The sequence below is a fragment of the Nelumbo nucifera genome, chromosome 6 (assembly GCF_055504915.1).
Source record: "Nelumbo nucifera cultivar China Antique chromosome 6, China Antique-T2T, whole genome shotgun sequence".
Taxonomy (NCBI): Eukaryota; Viridiplantae; Streptophyta; class Magnoliopsida; order Proteales; family Nelumbonaceae; genus Nelumbo; species Nelumbo nucifera.
Window position 1 is genome coordinate 67,703,633 of NC_142654.1, and position 18,839 is coordinate 67,722,471.

General features: G+C 37.4%; 1 protein-coding gene across 4 annotated transcripts in view; it reads right to left on the minus strand.

Annotated features, from left to right (window-relative positions):
* Positions 1-14,381, minus strand: part of ZWI (kinesin-like calmodulin-binding protein (ZWICHEL)) — a 28,320-nt gene extending 13,939 nt beyond the window's left edge. Inside the window, exons 1-13 of one of the 4 annotated variants that reach the window (XM_010272330.3) lie at positions 14,134-14,381; positions 13,098-13,271; positions 12,468-12,540; positions 10,609-10,740; positions 10,256-10,494; positions 9,832-10,159; positions 3,919-4,018; positions 3,640-3,818; positions 2,626-2,741; positions 2,293-2,395; positions 1,869-2,021; positions 1,622-1,768; positions 1,246-1,446 (exon numbers count right to left, since the gene is read on the minus strand). In XM_010272330.3, the coding sequence (XP_010270632.1) occupies positions 1,246-1,446; positions 1,622-1,768; positions 1,869-2,021; positions 2,293-2,395; positions 2,626-2,741; positions 3,640-3,818; positions 3,919-4,018; positions 9,832-10,159; positions 10,256-10,494; positions 10,609-10,740; positions 12,468-12,540; positions 13,098-13,252 (1,926 nt within the window). In that variant the 5' untranslated portion in view covers positions 13,253-13,271; positions 14,134-14,381. The other 3 variants (XM_010272328.3, XM_088889748.1, XM_010272329.3) reach the window with 3 other exon arrangements.
* Positions 14,382-18,839: the final 4,458 nt, after the last annotated feature.

Genomic DNA, 18,839 nt, shown 5'->3' on the forward strand with positions numbered 1-18,839 from the left:
ACTCCTACACACTATCTCCCAGCTAACTCTGTGATCCCTCTTCTCCTCTCCTGGCTCCCACAGGAAATCTCTCATAAACTTCTCTAATCTGTTAGCGACCTTCACTGGGATTTTAAATACCGATAGTAAAAAGATGGGTAAATTAGCAAGCATTCCAATGTTAGTGTAATTCTTCCACCGAGAGAGAGGTAGTTCTTTTTCCAGGATACCAGTCTTTTTTCAAACCTTTCCACCACCGGGTTCCAAAAGCTCTCTCGCATGGGATTATCACCTAATGGCAACCCTAAGTAGTTCAACGGCCACCCCGAAACTTCACACCCCAACAGTTCAGCACTCTCCCTGAGCTCTCCCTCCTCCAGGTTCACCCCCACTATACAACTTTTCCCAAGGTTAACCTTCAAGTTAGACATTTGCTCAAACAGTTGTATCACCAACTTCAAGTTCCTGATCAAGCTCACATTACCACCTTCACAAAATAGAATCGTGTCATCAGCAAACTGTAGGTGAGTGAGGGGGGTTTCCACCCTCCCAACACTCCAGCCTCTAATGAGCCCCCTATCATCTACTTTGTGGATCAATTTCCCCAGAACCTCCGCAATTAGAATGAACAAGAAAGGAGACAGGGGGTCTCCTTGTCTTATACCCCTACTGGTTGTAAAGAAATCTACCACTGTCCCATTCACTAGTACTGAATAATGACAACTCCTGACACAACCCATGATCCACTTGCACCATCTAGCCCCAAACCCAAATTTAGTCAAAACTCTCCTCAAGAAATCCTAGTCCACCAAGTCATAAGCCTTTTCCAAGTCCAACTTACAAACCACTCCCTTCTTCTTATCCCTCTTAAAGTTCTCCACACTCTCATTAGCAATTAAAATCTGATCAGTAATTTGTCTCCCACTCACAAAGGCTCCTTGATAGAATTAGTATTTGACCTGTGACCCGCTGATGGGTTAAATGGTATAGCAATTCAACCACTAGGTCATTGGGTTATTGAACCTATCAACGATTTTTGGTAGACAAGCATTCCAATGGTAAAAGAGACCTAAAATTTTGGCCAAGTGATAGGACAACCAATGGGACCAATCAGTTCAACCATGGGTTGAAAACATTATTTCTTTGTTATCAGGGTTGATATCCCCACTATGTCTCTATTGCATACCAAAATCTCAGATAAAAGATTACAGTTAGAGAAACAATAAATCATACTGTTGAAAAGCACTAATAACCTAGATTACTTACTTGATCAGCATTCTTCCGGGATTCTTCAATTGCTTTAGACAGCTCCTCCACACGTTTATCATAAACATCAAGATTTGGGGGCTTAACATTCCGTGAAAGATCACCATTAACAGAGCCACTTGCAGCAGAGCGTGCTTTGGAGTATCTCCGCAGCATTACATCATTTATATGTGTTTGAAGGGCAACACAAATTTCTTCTCCCTGCAACAAATTTGGGAATTCCAATCTAGATAAAGACATATTCTACTAAAAAAATCTAGATAAAGACATCTGGGGGATGAGGATGCCTATTTAACAAATGAAAAATATAAAATCCCAAAATCTAAAAAGGAATACAATGACATGCAACAGAAAAGCAATAAAAGATGTTTATGACCTGCTTAGTTTCAAACTGAAATATGTGGAGGACACCTGCTACTCTCATCTTAAAAAAGACAGCAGTATTGCTACTACCAAATTGCATTATATCTCTCAACTCAGCAGAATGTAAATATTCTTTTGGAACAGGACGGAAAAAATGGACCTGGAGAAGCAAGCAATAAAATCCATAGTTCAGAATCTAGTAGATCTACAAATAATAGTTTATAACATAATATCAGAAGAGTTAAAAATGTCTAACCCACCCCACGCTTGTTGATGCCCAAAATTATCCGACCAGGCAGAAGCCCAATGGGGTCATCAATCTTGCGAACACCAAAAAACACTGAGTTTCCATAAGGAAGTGTTCTCAAGATCCGAAGGAATTGTTGCCTTGCATCATCTTTTGACAAATGCTCCTAAATAGACAATAAAAACCTATGAGAACCTTTTTTTCTCAAAAGCAAGTAAAAAAGAATAGCAATCATGATTCCAAAAAAGGAAGAAACATTGATTTGTGTGTAAAAGTAAAATATATTCATGCAGTGCAAAGAGGCGGGCAAGGAAATTGAAACAAAATTGAAATCCAGGATCAAAATTTTGAAAGTGGTTGATTTAAGGAATTGCAAGCTTACAACTTTTTCCCTGCTGAAAACATTTCAGAAAGGAAATAACACTTTTTAAATTTACCATCAAATGGTAACGTGAAAGAATATCTAGCTCCCACTCCCGTTTTGCACGTGTAATTACAATTTGTCTGGGTAAGAATCTCTCAAGCAGTGATGTCCGGTCACTGAAAAAATAACAGCAGTTTCAGAAATAAAAATCAATAAATTTTGATTCAGTCTCAAAAATTACAGTTGCACATAGCCTCATTGTGCAGAGCTTTGTAATTTTTGCAGATATTTTATATAATACGTTACCTTTTCTCATAAAAAATTAATTCAATTATGACCAAAGGAACACAATAACAAATTAAATACAATAGCCAAGCAAGAAAAGAGGATATTCTGAATTACTGACGTGCATAATTCAGGGTTCCTGATGAATCCTATCTCAACTAAAATTTGCAGCGCAGAAAGTTGTGCAGCATCATCTCTTCCAACAGGATAATTTCCCAAAATATAATCATGTTGCAACTGAAATAAAAATGATTAGCAACCATTTAGTATTTTACCAAGTCTAAAACTCATCAAGTAAAATTGGATTATAAATGACCAATAAGATTAGGCACTGTTAATATAGATAAAAGAAGTTAAGGCTATCTAAAACTATAATAGTAAAACAAGGACTAAAGATTGGTCCAGCAAAGGAAAGAATAAATTAAATCCAGAGGAAGCAATTGGGTTAGCCTAGGTCAACAGATTGCAAAAATGACTTTATAAACAAATAAAGCCCTATACTACACAGACACAGCCGGAGACCATTGCATATAGAGATAATTAGTACAATGGCAAAAATAGGTCAAGAAATTAAAGAAACCACTCTAGTTTGAGTTTAGACAAGGATAGAGAACAGAGAAATTTGTTGTAATTGGAACTCTAGCATTTTCTTGTCCTTATGCACTCCACATGTCTACTCATAATAAAACAGAAAAACGAAGGAGATGTGACAATAGATGCATTGTAAGGGCAAAATCTCTTCCGTCCTCATATTTCCCAGAAATAGTACAAGTTCATCAGTCTGAGATTTGAACTGTCCAGGTTACTGGTTATATTGTTACTGGGCATGACTCCAGTATATGGTCAAACTAAGTTACCAAGGGATCTGGGGTCAGCTTAAATGGCCTGACACCTTAAACACTTTTTTTTGATAAATAAATGAACTTTTTATTGATTTGGAAAAGTTAGCACATACAAGCAGCCCTTGGAGAGGCGCGAGCTGCGATCTCTCCACTAAAGAAGAAAACAAAAGTAATAAGTTACAGTTGTGCCCAATACAAAACTTCCCTAGCTGCCCCTTGCTTGGCTAGACAGTCCGCCCTGACACCAGAAACACTGCAATTATTCAAATATTGCTACAAATTGAGCTACATACCTGCACATAGGACAACTGCACAAACATCGGGTCTGTCACAGCCTCATCTGATTCTCGAAACAACTTTTTTTTTAATGAAAGTTTGCAATGCAAGATCTCTCCTTTACTGCGATCTTTAGCTGCCTTGAATTCCGCCAGCAAATCTCCAATGTATTTATTATCATCTAATCCAATATATTCTTCTAGGTAACATGATAAAATGCATTACCAAATGATTGTATACAATATGCAAATTTAAAACAAGCAACTAAAATTTAATAAAGTGCTAAAGATAGTTACCAGTTCCAGGATCAGGTGATTTAGAGCCAGTAACAACTTTACGGCACTCAAATAGGCTAAAACTAGAATATGTCGTAAGTTTGATAATCCCTGCAAGTTCCTAAAAGGCAAATATTAAATCAGTAGAGAAAAAATATGAAAAATTATACAGTAAAAGCTCCAAACAGTAAATGTCCATCTTCTAAAAACTATTCTGAAAACCTGGTGAAACTTGGATTATTAGCCAAATATGAAGAAATCAAATATAAATGTTAATAACCAACAAGCCACACAAACAAATCTTCATCAAATAATATATTCAAATGTGGCTCATAATGGATAATTAGCCTAGATAGCATGGTTTAGAGGCAGTTTCCAACATCACTTTCAAAATTTCTGCAAATAAAGCCAAGGCCTCTAGTCCAATGTAACTTTCTAAGTTGTCTTGGAGCACCAAGCATAGTTCATAGGCCAATCCCTTTATACCCAAAATTTTTGAGAAGTTAGATGAGATTATTTTTATTGGTAACTTCTCACATTTTATTTAAAGAATTAAAGAATAGTAGAACAATACAACAGAGATGTGCCAGTTACTCTAAATGACAATTTAGGCTAGCTTCATATTAGTGAGTTTGGCTCCTTGTCTTTGGAGGCCTCTGTTGTAATTTGTTGTTCTATTAATAAAACTTCACCTTACATTTCTCAAAAAAAAAAAAAAAAAGAAAAAAAAAAAACAACTTAGGCTACCTTTTGCTGCCTAACTCAAAAAAGATTTCAGCGCTTTAACTTAGAATAAAATTCCAGACTAATGGCACCCCCCTATACAGCTGATTTCTGGTCACATCCTGCCTTTCATATGCAAGATTAGATTTCACAAATCCATAATTCTTTCTTTTCTTATAATGAATAACAGTTTAGAATTTTATTGATTTTTTATAAGTAATGAATTTTATTTTAATTTTTTGATCAGTAACACAATCATAATCTTGTTATCATAATTTTTTTTGACAAGTGAATCAAAGAACCAATTTGGCTTTATGACAGGGAGATCAACCATGGAAGCTATATTTATTTTGAGACGATTGATAGAAAAGTTCAGAGAGAAGAAGAAAGATCTTCATATGGTGCTCATTGATCTAGAAAAGGCCAGTTCTTAGAGAGATCATATGGTGGGTCTTGGAAAAGAAAGCGCTTCAAAATATGTATATAGACCTAATTAAAGATATGTATGAGGATTGAGGAGGCAACAACCAATGTTAGAACACTAATGGGAGAAACTTCAGATTTTACAGTTATGATGGTTTTCACCAAGGTTCAACACTTAGCCCTTATCTATTTGCACTGCTCATTAGATGACTCAAAATATTCAAGAAGTTCCATGGTGCATATTGTTTGCGGATGACATTGTTTTAATTGAAGAAACTAATGAAAGATTAAATGCAAAATTAAGCTTAAGGACAAATGCCCTAGAAACAAAAGGCTTTAAAATAAGTAACACCAAAACAAAGTGTATGACATGTAAATTTGATAATAATAGGTGTGAATAAATATACACTTGGAATTGGAAACCAAGAGATAACTCAATGTGACCACTTCCAGTACCTTGGTTCAAAAATTCATAACAACAAAGAGATTAAGGAGGATGTCACCCAAAGAATTAGAGCAGGTTAGGCAAAATGGAGGGGTACATCTAGACTTTTGTGTGATAGGAGAATACCACTTAGATTAAAAGGAAAATTCTAAAAAATAGTTGTAAGGTCAGCTAATGTTGTATGGAGTAGAGTGTTAGGCAATCATGAAACAACATGTTCAAAAACTGAGTGTGGCAGAATTGTGGATGCTAAGATAGGTGAGTGGAAAAACTAGTAAGGATAGGATCAAGAATGACCATCCATAGCAACCTAGGAGTAGCTACAATAAGTGATAAAATGAGAGAGAGAGAGAGTACGCTAAGATGGTCTGGTCGCGTGCATAGAAGACCACCAAATGCTCAAGTTCGAAGAAGTGATTTGTTACAAGTGGAAGGGGCTAGAAGAGATAGGGGTAGACCAAAAAGGATATGGTAGAAGTAAGAAATTATCTAAGCACTAATAAGTTGATAGTGGATATGGTATTAAATAGAAAAGATTGTCGAAACAATATTCATGTAGTTGGGATAAGGAATGGACGATGATGATATCTCCTAGTGGCACCTGAGGTATTTCATTGGCCAGTTAGTGATAGCACAGCCTAGGGACTTCACTACAACAGTCAGCTCCTCTGCTCAAAGTTTATCCCTGCCACACACCTCTTCTCAAAATTGATTTTCAACATAGAAATAAATTCAAAGAGCTTTATCACCCTCCTTAACCATCCTGCCTTCCTAGGATCCCCACGCTCATAGAAAATGATCGTATCTTCCTCAAGGCTCAAACTACAAGTGTGTTACTAAAGTATTGTTTCCGCCTACCCTCCATCCTCTAAAAAGTTCCATCATATATGCCTTCAAGAGAATTCTACACAAGACATCCACAAATAAGGTAAAGAGGAAAGGGGGCCCCTTGTCTTAGTCCCCTAGTAGATAGAAAAAATCCCTTACCACACTAAGGATGGCAATGGGGCGGGTTTAGGGAGGGTTTTGTAAATTCTAGACCCCAGCCGCCTTCGTAAACCTCCCAACCCATACCCGCCCCAAAACCCATAGTGGGTTGGATTTTGAGATCCAAACCCTCCTCGCACATGAAAATGCAAAACCCTCCCCACATTCAAGGGTAGGGCGGGTTGGGTTTAGAACCCACATCTAAGCAACAATTTTTTTAAAGATAAATAAATAAAATTTTATTGCTAAAAAGAAAAGGCAAATACATCTTAACTAGGTGACAAGAAGTCACTCCAACCAAACAAAAACAGGGATCTAATAAATAACATGCTCCAATGTACAAAAACAAAGACAACAGGACTCCTTTTACAAATTCAAAGAACACCAAAAATCAGCACCAAAGTATTCTTTCTTCAGTCCTTGAAATTCTGGAAGAAGCAACACCCATCCAATAACTAAAGAGTTGATAACCACCACAACGTCTTTCTTACTTCTCCTTTTATCCTCGAAAACCCTTTTGTTTCTCTCCCTCCATACCTCCCAACAGACGGAAAAGGGATACAGCTCCAAAAAGTTTTGACTGTAATACCACCCTGAATTCTTGGCCAGCAACCAAAAATTTCAGCCGAAATAGACCACATGTCCACCCTAAAAATATTGAATAAATAGGACCATATTAGATTTATAAAACTGCATTGAAACAACGGATGTAGAATATTTTCCTCTCCAACAAGACACAGCACACATCTAATTGGAAACTGATAACCTCTGTTCTTTAAGATGTCCTGTGTTAAAATACAGCCTCTGTAAATCAGCCATGCAAAGATTCCCACCCTTGGGGGCACTGGTTTCCCCCAAACACCCCTCACTAGATTAGCCTCCACCTAACTTCTGATCAATGCAGAGTACATCAACTTGACTGTCTGCAGCTGAGGGATTAATCTCCACTGACTGAAGTTTTGCCAAGAATTCCAAACACTCCACCTCCCAATCGTATAGTGGTCCTCTGAAATTTGGGCTCCAAGCCACAAAACCATTATATAAGCAACAAATAAGTTAAATAACATAAACAAACAACAAAATTTCAAAATACTTGACTAAGACATGTAAAAAACACATAAACTATTTTTTTTAAAAGGTAAGATAAATTTATTAAAATGAACTCATAAAAGTACAGAACAGAACCTGCCCACAAACGGACAGGCCTGAGGGACTCCCACTACAAACACTAGATTGACTGAGGAGGATTGGATTCTTCACATGATACATAAAATTCAAAATATTATTCTTTCCATAAAAACACATTCTTCACATGTAAAAAACACATAAACTATCAATTGTTCTTCACATAAAATTCAAAATATTATTAAATTCAACACCTAATGCATAAGGTTCATATGCTTTCCAATGATATGCAGGTCGAGGAGGATTGGATTTAACCTAATACTGCACCCTACCCATACCCGTACAGGTTGTAGAATCCCAAAACCCGTCCAGACCCCAAAATCCGTTCTTCAAGCAAAAAGAAACTGCCCCATCAGGGCAGGTAGGGGCTGCCAGGCGGGTGCCCACCAGGTAGGGTAGAAACTGCCATCCCTAACCGCCCCAAGCAAAAAGAAACTGCCCCATCAGGATAGGTAGGGGTTGCCAGGTGGGTACCCACCAGGTAGGGTAGAAACTGCCATTCACCAACACCTAGTAATGACAAGTTTTCAAGTAACCTTCAAACTATCCACACCATCTTTCCCCAAAACCATAACACTTCAGGACATCCAAAAGAAAGACCCAATCCACCATGTCATATGCTTTCTCCAAATCCAATTTACACACAACCATTCCTCCTTCCCTTATAGTCCACACACTCATTAGCTATCAAAATTTGATCAGTAATTTGTCTCCTTTGAACAAAAGCCCCTTGAGAATGTGTTATCAGATTTGGGAGGGCTAGTTTTAATTTTACCAGTAACACTTCAGCCAAAATCTTGCAAATACTAGTCACCAAACTAATGGGTCCAAAGTCTCTCAGCTTGATGACATCCCACTTCTTAGGTATCAAAGCCATGAAAAAAGTAAAATTAATTCCTGGGCTAATGAAAGGTTCTTCAACAAATTCCTCAAAAACTCCCATCAAATCAAATTTAATTATCTCCAAAACAATCTTGATAAAAAGGCATTCTAAAACCATCCGGTCCCAGTGCTTTTGACTCATCCATTGAGAAAACAGCCCTCCTAATCTCTTCCAAATCAAAGTCCCGTTTCAATAATCTTGGTAAATCAGAATCGAACCTTGGCCAATCAAGCCCTTCCACCTCCTCTCTTCCTCAGTAATCAGGCTTTGGTTTCCTTTCTCATCCAACTACTCAATTTGGGAAGTCACACTAAGCTTCCTCTCTTCAATTCTTCCAAAATGTTCTCTATTCCACTCCTTTAATTCAGATTTCAAAGCTTTCTCAGTTAATGACCTAATCAGAAGAGCTCATACTTTTCTGTTCATCCCACACCTTTCTCAAACTGTCTTGGAAGCGCTTCAGGCAATCCGGATTTCACTGGCATTGGAGGCATTACAAGGGATGAAAGGGATAATATCTGTTAGGTTTTCAGTGGTCCGATAGGCTTTTCCGACTCTACTAAGGCCGAAGTGATGGCTGCTTTCACAGGAATTAGAATAGTGAAAAACATGGGCTTTCAGAATTTAACTGTTGCGAGCAATTCAGCTAATACCATAAAATGGCTAAGGGAGAAGTAGGGTGGACCACGGAGATTGAGTCATTATTTGGCAGAGGCTAGGGATTCTCCGGATTGTTTAAATGCAAACCAGATCTGGATAAGGGAGCTAAATCCTATTGCAGATGGCTTAGCCAAATTTGGTGCTCTTTTGGAGATTTTGTATAGTGATAGCCTTCCTCCTGTGTAAGCTTATGGGGCTCCCCCTCTGTGTTGTACATCTCCTCATGTACTTCTTTTCATAATGAATTTTGGTTAATTTTTCTCAAAATTTATATTGAACACAAATCTATCCACTTTTGAACGGATAGGGGTTATTGATTTGGTTATGACTTATGAGAATTGAGAAAGGTGTCACAAGATGTTTTCATGCATCAAATGGCTAATCCATCAGAGGTGGTTAGCCTCAGTTAACCATTTTATTTAGGATCCTTGAAATGCATACCCCAAACACCAAGCAATTACATCATGATATTGGTGGAATGCAATGAATCTAATTGCAAAAGACTTGATAGTTATACACACAAAACAGCAAAGAGAATGCAATGATAATACAAACATAACACGTGCCAAAAAAAAATATTAAGGCCATGCATTTAGCAAAGAGGAGAAAGAAGGCCTCTAAAAAATACCTCAACAGCATCAGCAACAGTTGTTGTCATGTCATAAGTAATTTCTTCAAAGGTTTCATCCAAGAAAAACACTATGGTCGTAAGTCTTTTTCCGGTCAAAAGGGCTTCAATCTCCTCTCGCCCAGGAATGGTATGCCTAGGACCAGCCTTGACAGAACGCTTCAAAGCATTTAATGTATTCAATGCAAATAGTTGGACTTCAGAATCTGTATTCACCCCATGAGCAACATAATGGACATACTCTGATAAATATCCCCCAATGTCTTTGTTAGGAGGCATCGAAGATGCACACAAATACATTAACTCCCATGCATTAATCAAGGATTGCCTGTACATCCAAATAAAATGGTTACTTAAAAAGTAAGACAACTAGAGAGAACAACTGATATGAATTGAACTTCAAACAGCAGAAAAATCAGCATACCTATCAGGATTATTGCGTGTTTGCTTTGATATTTGTACAAAAAGCTCATCTCGAAGTTCTGAACGCTTCAAAGTTTGCTTATACAGTTTACCAACAAGCTCAACCCGCTCCTCTAAGCTTACAGGAGATACCCTATCTGATAAATCAACTCCCATGTACTTCAAAATTATCTGGAATAATTTTATAGCCCGGCTTACAAGGTCATTGTTAATTCTGAGCAAAGAAGTTGGAATGGGGTCCTGGCAAAAGTTAAGATAGATATATCACAAGTTCGCACAAGAAAGATAGGATGAATCTCAAGAACATTACAAAAGCGAAGACTTCTTTTGAAAGCAAATCCATTCCTGTCACACCTTTTGAAAGCAAAGCATATCCTCAAATGTAAATTTTTCCCTAATATGAGGGCCTATAGATCTTTTAGAAAAAAACCCACGTTTTCCAGAAGATTGGATCTGCTTCTGCATGAACCTCAAGAATCCTTCTACCTATAAAGCAAAAACAACAGCAGAATGAGAATATGAAAGAACACTAGCAAAGCATAACAATTCCAACCTCTCCCTTGTTATGAAAGAACATAAACAAAGCACAACAATTCCAATAGGTGATAAAATGATAGAAAGTAGACTAAGATGGTTTGGGCACATGCATAGAAGACCACCAACAGCACCCACAAGAAGAAGTGTGCTGTTGCAAATTGAAGGGTCTAGAAGGGCTAGGGGTAAACCAAAACGGACATGGATCAAAGTGGTTAGAAATGATTTAAGTGACCATAATTTAACAAGGGATATGGCATTAAACAGAACGAGATGGCAAAACAGGATCCAGGTTGCCAACCCCATATAGTTGAGATAAGGCTTTGATGATGATGATGATGATTTTTTCACAGAATTCAGCATAGACTAAAATGTAATATCCTTCATACCCATAATATCTCAGTTAAATAAAATCCCTTCTGTAGAAATCTACAAAGCCCTTAAGCACTAAAGACCAAACTACAAGCATCCATGCACAACAAATGAAATCTCCCTTCAAAATCATACAATTCCTTTCTTAAATACAGCAAATAGCTGAATTTAAAAAATCATTGCCCAAATCAGATTACCTTTACAACCTGAAAATAAACAAGGCCAATAGGAAATGACATCTCTTATTAAAGAAGAGGGGGCATAATGGAAAATAAGGAGACATGGAGAGTTGAAAAGGAATTTGCATTCCTAAACCTAACCAACTTCGATAGATTCCATTGAGCCTCTAGAAAAAGCAAAATAGGAAGATCATACTGAAAAGAGGGGCAAAGTCCATTTGGAACAAATACAAGCACTTGTCGATCTCCCAACTTAAGAGAGGCTGGAAGAAAGTAAGAATCCAAGCCACCAAGTCAACTTCAAGGAATATATTTTATTAAAGGTCCTTCCAACCAAATTAGCAACTCTGAAGAGACTTGTGCTAAGGGAATTGTTCAAGTCAACAACGCTGCTTCCTATAAGGAGTTGTGTCCTCCAGAGCATAGCACAAAAGGCTCTATTTTAGTGAAGGTGCTTTCCCCAAAGCTGATGGATATGCCACTACAAAGAGCAGAGGTGGAACATGATTCATGTAGCCAACCCCTTACAGTTGGGACGAGGCTATGTTGATAGATCCTATTAAGCCTCTAGCACAGGAAATACAAGGTAAACATCACCAAAAATTTTACTTGGGACCCATCACCAGAAAATTGAATGTCACAGCACCACAATTTTTCCCTTGTGTTGTAAGCCAACTTCCATGGCCAAAATCCTTTCCCTTGGGGGGACTCCTCTCATTGTAGAATCCTCAATTTGTGAGTAAAAAACCTAGCAGTATAAATTCTTGGGGAAAATTAGGGGATGAATGCTTGTTATACTCAATGGTTTCATATTATCAATTATACGTTATTTTAATTGTTCAGTGCTCTTTGTTTTAACTTAAGCTTATCTATTACTATATAAAGTGGATACCCCATTTCATAGTCAACTATTTAACACCATGTGCCTTCCCGCATGCACATTTAATTTATACTCTTTCCAAACATTTGTTCTACCATTCACATGAATTTTTTGTTAAGGCTTTTCTTAGATAACCTACCAATTCAAATTTATAAACGACAATTAATTTTGCCATGAATATAAAAGAAAGATGAATAACTTAGGAAATAAAACAAAGTAATCTAGAAAACCATAGCACATCTTCCCACCTGAAATTTATCCATCAATGGTATAGCACTTGCAAGTTCTGCTGGAAAGGTCACTGGCAGAGACATTGGTGTGCTGCTTAAGGCAAAAAGAGAGAGAGATCACTTGAATCAGTGAACATGTTACTTTATGTTAAAATAACAAACAATGCAACAAACCCCTAACGCATTTTTAAGCTAACCAATTAATCAATAGACGCATAAATAAGAACATGCGCAAGTGAGCAGAAAACCCTATCAAAAAACGTAAATGGATGAAGAAATGAGAGAGAAAAAGATGTCCCACGTCATCTCATCAATACAAAACAAAATGTGGAGTCGTGAGTCAAGTTGGGAAATGGTTCCAAGAATAAGTTCTGACATTTCAAAACTGAGAACGAATTGAAACAATTATTGGCCTAGGTTTGAAATTGAGATTACAAGCGTGGTGAGGAAAAAATCCGTTAGCATTATCGTTCTAACAGTCTAACATAAGTTACAAAGAACTACAAGAAAACCAGCTCTACAATTTAAAGTTTGTAGGCAAAAAACATTATTGGGACTGATAAAAAGAACACAAAGTATTGGTAATCTACAATGTGACGTGACCATGATTTGTAAACCTTGAAATAATATAAGATAGTGAAGACTTACGAGGGTGCAAAATTAGAACCATCACTATCATACCCATCCCCATTAGAGAAGCGAGCCGAGCTGTGGAAAGGGGTTCCATTGCCATTGCTAGAGATCAAAGAAGAACGACTTGCTCTGACGCTTTCAGACATAACTGACGGTGTATCAACTGTCATTTGGATCAATTAACACCCCCTGCAGTTGAAATCGAGGAAACATTGATCAGTATAACCTTGTTGGTGTGTATGACTTGCACCAACTCAAATTGAAACAGACGAGACGCAGATGTACGTTAATATGGAGAAATCCAACAAAAAGAAAGGGTGAATGAGGATAGGCAACCGCTCCTCCGAAGAGTAATTAAGTGGTTTTGAATTAATACGGCTCCATTCAGAAACTATTTAAAAATCAAACAGAGCAAGGAGATGCGAAAGCGAACAAAACCTTTCTTCAGAAAATCAAACCAGAGCTTCCAAAAAAATCAGTTAAACAGATTGAAGAGTTCTCCAACTTGCCAACTCTTGCTTGCATCAAAAGAATAAAAATGAACAAAGCAAAAAATTAATTTTTAAAAAAAAAAAAAAAACCACAACAAAAGTTTGACTAAAACGAGGTGAAAACGAAAAGAATCTTCAATAAATCTTCCATCGAAGAGAGATACAAAGAAACGAGCTAAGCAATACTGAAGAACTGAAAATGTTAGACAATGAGGTAAAGTATTCAGATTTAAGCGAAAATGAAGCCAGATGAGTAGAGTATAAAAACAAAAACTGTGGAAGATGAATCGAAGTTTAAAATAAATAGGGGAAAAAAAAGGAGAATCGGAAAACTTAAGAAACCACTCTCAAGAGATGAAATCGATTCAAGAAGTGAAAATGATGAAAATGAAAAAAAAAAACAAAAAAAACAAAAGTACAGTATCAGAAGCGGAAATGAAAGAAGGCAATGCAAGCTTTGTCTGAAAACCAGGACTAAAGATAGCTGATAGATTTAAGAAATGAAAGTGATTATTCGAAAGGACCAGAAGCGAAGAGAGATGAAAGAAGACGAGAATTACGAGATAAATGGAGACGTTCGAAGCGATGTCGCATGGAAAAAACACAAAAAACAAGAGCTTCTTCGAAATAACCAATGTGCCCTCTGGAGAAAAAGGATCCCTGAATCTCTCTCTCTCTCTTCCTCAAGAGAAGAAAGGAGGCGGAGGGAACTGGGAAGAGTTGGAGTAAGTCACGAGAATATGTCAAAAACAACAACACACAGAGAGATTTCTCTTTTTTTGGGAGAAGAAGACAACAATAAAGAAATAAGATATTTAAAACAAAAAAAGTGCAAGAAATAAAAATTTGGTACTGTTTCTTTCAGTAAATATCGAAATTGACCCTAGGCAGTTCCATTTTAAATTGAAAAAGCCCCGTCGGGCGGGATATAACGTAGAAGGGAGTGTTGAAGGGAACGGGATATGCTCCACACACACGAGCGCCTCGCAGGCACATCCACCGTGCACCGTGCATTGGAACCAATGCGTGTGAGGTCGATGTGAGGCGTCATTGTGAGGAGCAGATCCGGTCTCGTATTGAAGACTGAAGATATACTTGTAGTGTGTCTTATGTATCACACGCAGACGCTAGACGCGTAGGGCGTAGTTAGCTAGGCGTAGTTAGCGCGTGAGTTGGTAGGGGTTGAGAAGAGAATCAGCCCTCACAAGATTGCTCCTACAACGTCCCACAGCACATCTCCGCCGTGTATCGGATTGGGACGTTGTGTGGGGGGCTGATTTGATCTCGGTTGAGACTTAAGACAGTCCAATCCTATCACAGGATAAGGTGTCCGAATCTCTTTTCTACACAAATTTTGTTTACGTCTACCCACATTACATTGCAGATACAAGGAAAATATCTCATTTTCCTACATGATATTATGCAGGGGAGATGTTAATTTGGAGTCGGGCCAGATATACCACGAGGGACCAATGGTTTATGAGTTCGGCTTCAATCAGTGCAGGTCCATCCTCCCATCGTTCAAGCACCCTCTTGTATAAATCGGCTTTAATAGTGCTCACACCATTCAAACACCCTCTTGCAATGACCGAAGCCAAGTTCCCTCTTACACTCTTGCATTGGGAATATCTCCCCATGAAATAAAGCACATAAATATGGAGATATTCCTAATTCAAGGATGTAAAGACTGTTGGAATGGGCATGGCACTGATTGAAGCCCATTTCCATAGTTACTGGTAATAATACTGACTTTTGGGGGTTATTGAAGAGTTTTTTTTTTCTATATGACACGTCAACCTATTCAGACCCTTTTTTGTTTTTTTGTCGAAAGTTTCCTAAATACTATTACTCTTTTGCCTCATACCGTGCCATGTGGAATAAGGCCTCGTTTGGCATCACTCCAAAGAATCTCATTCTCGTAACCCTTTTTGAAAATGATGGATTTTGAAAATTTTCATCCTGAGAATCACTATAGTCCTATTTGGCACGGTCATCTGATTCCTATTTTTAAGAAGTAGAAGCATGTTTGGCAGCAACCAATTTCCTTGAATCAATTATTTGATAAACAAAATGATGCAAACTCTAATAAATATAAGTTAAAATGAAGTTACCCTATACTCTATTACATGAAATTGTCAAATATATATAGGCTGCATTTGTTTTAAGTGTAAATTCAAATTTACACCGATGAAAATTTTGATCCCGGTTTAATGATCGGTGGAAAATTAAACCAGAGTATTTTGGAAATTTTCTCTCATGTCGTTTGGTTGTTCCGATGTAAAAGTGAAACTTTGTTCTAAAACTCTGAAATTTGGCTCTGCTCTGCTCTGAATCTTGTCATGGGTCCCATCCTTGTTCTGCTTTAAGAATATCATAACACATGGGTCCCAAAAATTGTTTGCTACAGCACACAAGGTGACTTGAAACTCTATTCTTCCCTGCTTGTTGCCAACAATGGGTTAAGAAGAAGAAGAGAGAAGGAGAAGAGAGTGAGAGAGGGAGAGAGAGAGTAAGCGACATAGAGGAAGAAGAAGAGAAGGAGAAAAGAGCTAGAGAGAGAGAGAGGAAGAAAGAGACGTTTACATTGATAACTTTGATGTATATATTACATCGATTATCGGTGTAAACAAATTCAAAATGAAATTCTACATCAATTTATGGTGTAAATTTACACTCTTTCCAAACGAATGTAAAACTGAACCGGGGTATAAAATTTACCTTGGTTCAATTTTTCACCCCAAACAAACGTGGCCATAAGAAAAAAGGAGAGAGGTTCACGTGTTAACACATTTCATTTTAAAATTAAAATGACACATATGAGTAATAAAAAAATGCCCAACAAGTAGATTGCTATCTAGTAATTTTGAATCCTAATTTTGAAGAAGTTTAAAAGGATATCGAACCTTCTTAGCACTCATAATTCCAAAACATGGAAGTAGGACTTTTATCTAGTAATTTTGAATCCTAATCTTTCTTGTTTTTTTCTTATGGTTTAGCCATTTAGGATATGGGATTGAAGAATAAAAAGAAGGGACATGGAATTCATCATAGTATGGTTGAGAATTGAGATCATTCAGTCGGTTGGGTTTTAACCCATTCGGGTTAACATGAATTATGAGAGAGAGAGATTTCAATTAATAACTAGTCGTGCACCAACTAGTTGAATAAATGTTGAAAAAGTAATTAACACCCACCCATGAGGTCATCAGTCATGACAATTGTGTAGATGATAACTGAGATGATCCCCTCCCCTCCCGGTCTGACCAAGAGATTCAGCAGGCCCATTTGGTTATAACTTCTGAAAGGTTTATAGAAGCTGAATTTTACCAAATCATTCGAAATCCTTATATGCAATATCTCTCTTGTATTTTTTACCAAATCATTCAAAATCCTTATTTTTTTACCAATACAATCCAAAAACTTAATACAAAATATATTCCTTGTAGTATGCATCGATCATCAATTTGTAAGTATAAACATCAGGAAGAGTCCCCTTAAGTTTCATTTCTTCATAAAGCTCAAGTCCATCCTTATAAGAGCTTTTTCTGGAGAACCATTGCATGCTTGTATAAATATCAAGAAACAACTTCTCAGAATTGTTATTCACCTCTACTATATTGTTTTTTAATTTTTATCAGTAACATCCAAGACAGATTTATATTAATATAGAGGGAGAAATTTCGTGCATTCCGAAACTATTGGAATGAGAGATGGGTAAAAAAAGCCTTAGCTTGACATGTTCTTTGTCAGATTTTCATACAAGTTAAGATAGATTACTGGATCTGGTACCCCAAAAAAAAAAAAAAAGAAAATAACAGATTACTGAGCTCAATACAAGCATTTCAACTAAATAAGTTTTTAACTAATAACTGTTACATTGCCGTCCTAGTTATAGCATCACCATTTGTGAGCAACAATCAATTTTTGGGGATCAAGAGGGAACAAAACAGAGAGAATGAAACAATCAATTTATCGTTTTGTGGATGCATTTGTAACAGCCCATGCACTAATAATAAAATTCATTGGGATCAAGAGTTCCATACCTGTAAGTTTGGAGAGTGACGACGGCGTTGGAGATGACTAGTGGAGAAAGAATGACTAAAAGAATTCTTAGACTGAGGAGAAAAGAAAATAACAATGGAGAGAGTTATTGCAACTTGCAATAAGATGTCGTATGAGGAAGATGATGTAGAAAAAGCAAAACTGGTTGAAATATTACCTGAGATAGAGTATGAGAAAGATCATGTTGACGATGCTAGAGAGGGATGAAGAGAATCCCTGCAACTTGCAAGAAGATGCAAAGAAAAATGTGAAAAGAATGAGGGTTTTAGGTTGAATATGTTTGCAAATACCATTTTACCCTCACTATCCTGTGTGACTCTTGTCACATGTGTTCATTTTTTAAAGGACATTGAGAGAATGAATTCGACTGAGAATTCTCATTTAGAGAATCTGATTTTTCACTCCAATGACCTTGAATAATAACTCTAATACAAAAATAATCAGCCATTGAGAATCAGTACCAAACAGACTCAAAAGTTGATTTCTCCAAAATGGGCTTACAAGGTATAAATGATACCAAACAAAATTTTTGGTGAATTTTTAAAAATCATTGATTCCAAAAAATCACTGATTTTTTGAATAATCGATAAGGAGGAATCATTATTGATGATGGGTAATTTGGTCCAATCAATAATGTTGCAGCACATGACCTTCAAGTGACATCTCGGTGTTGAGTAAGCAAACTAGCTCGGCAAGCCAACTTGGAGCACCTCGTCCAGGCCAACCTCCACCTTGGCAGTGCCGAACTGGTTGACCTCGTAAGATTATGGCGACCTGTCCTAGGAGTCGACCGAGCCGTAGGAGTTCATGGCGACATGCGAGGAAGAGCTCGCTGACCCAGCAGTACGTTACCAACCCAAGATCCCCAAAGCATTGATACCTCGACTGTTAGACTAGCCTACCGCATTGCATGCCACAGAGTTACTTGGTTAGGTCGTAACCTCGCGCGAATCTCACAATTGTACATTAACGCGCTTGAACGAAGTGGAAACGGTTCCGCAAGAAGCTCAGGCCTGTTACAAAAGGGCTATGACCACTGATGCCTATAAAAGGCACTCACTCCTACCTAGAAAGGTACGCGTGATTATACATTTTTTAGCTCTCTCAAGTTCTCAAAAGATTTTTACAAAACCCCTCTGACTTAAGCATCGAAGCACCCTCCCTGGATAAAGACACCCGGGCACTCTAATTCTCTTTCTCTTGT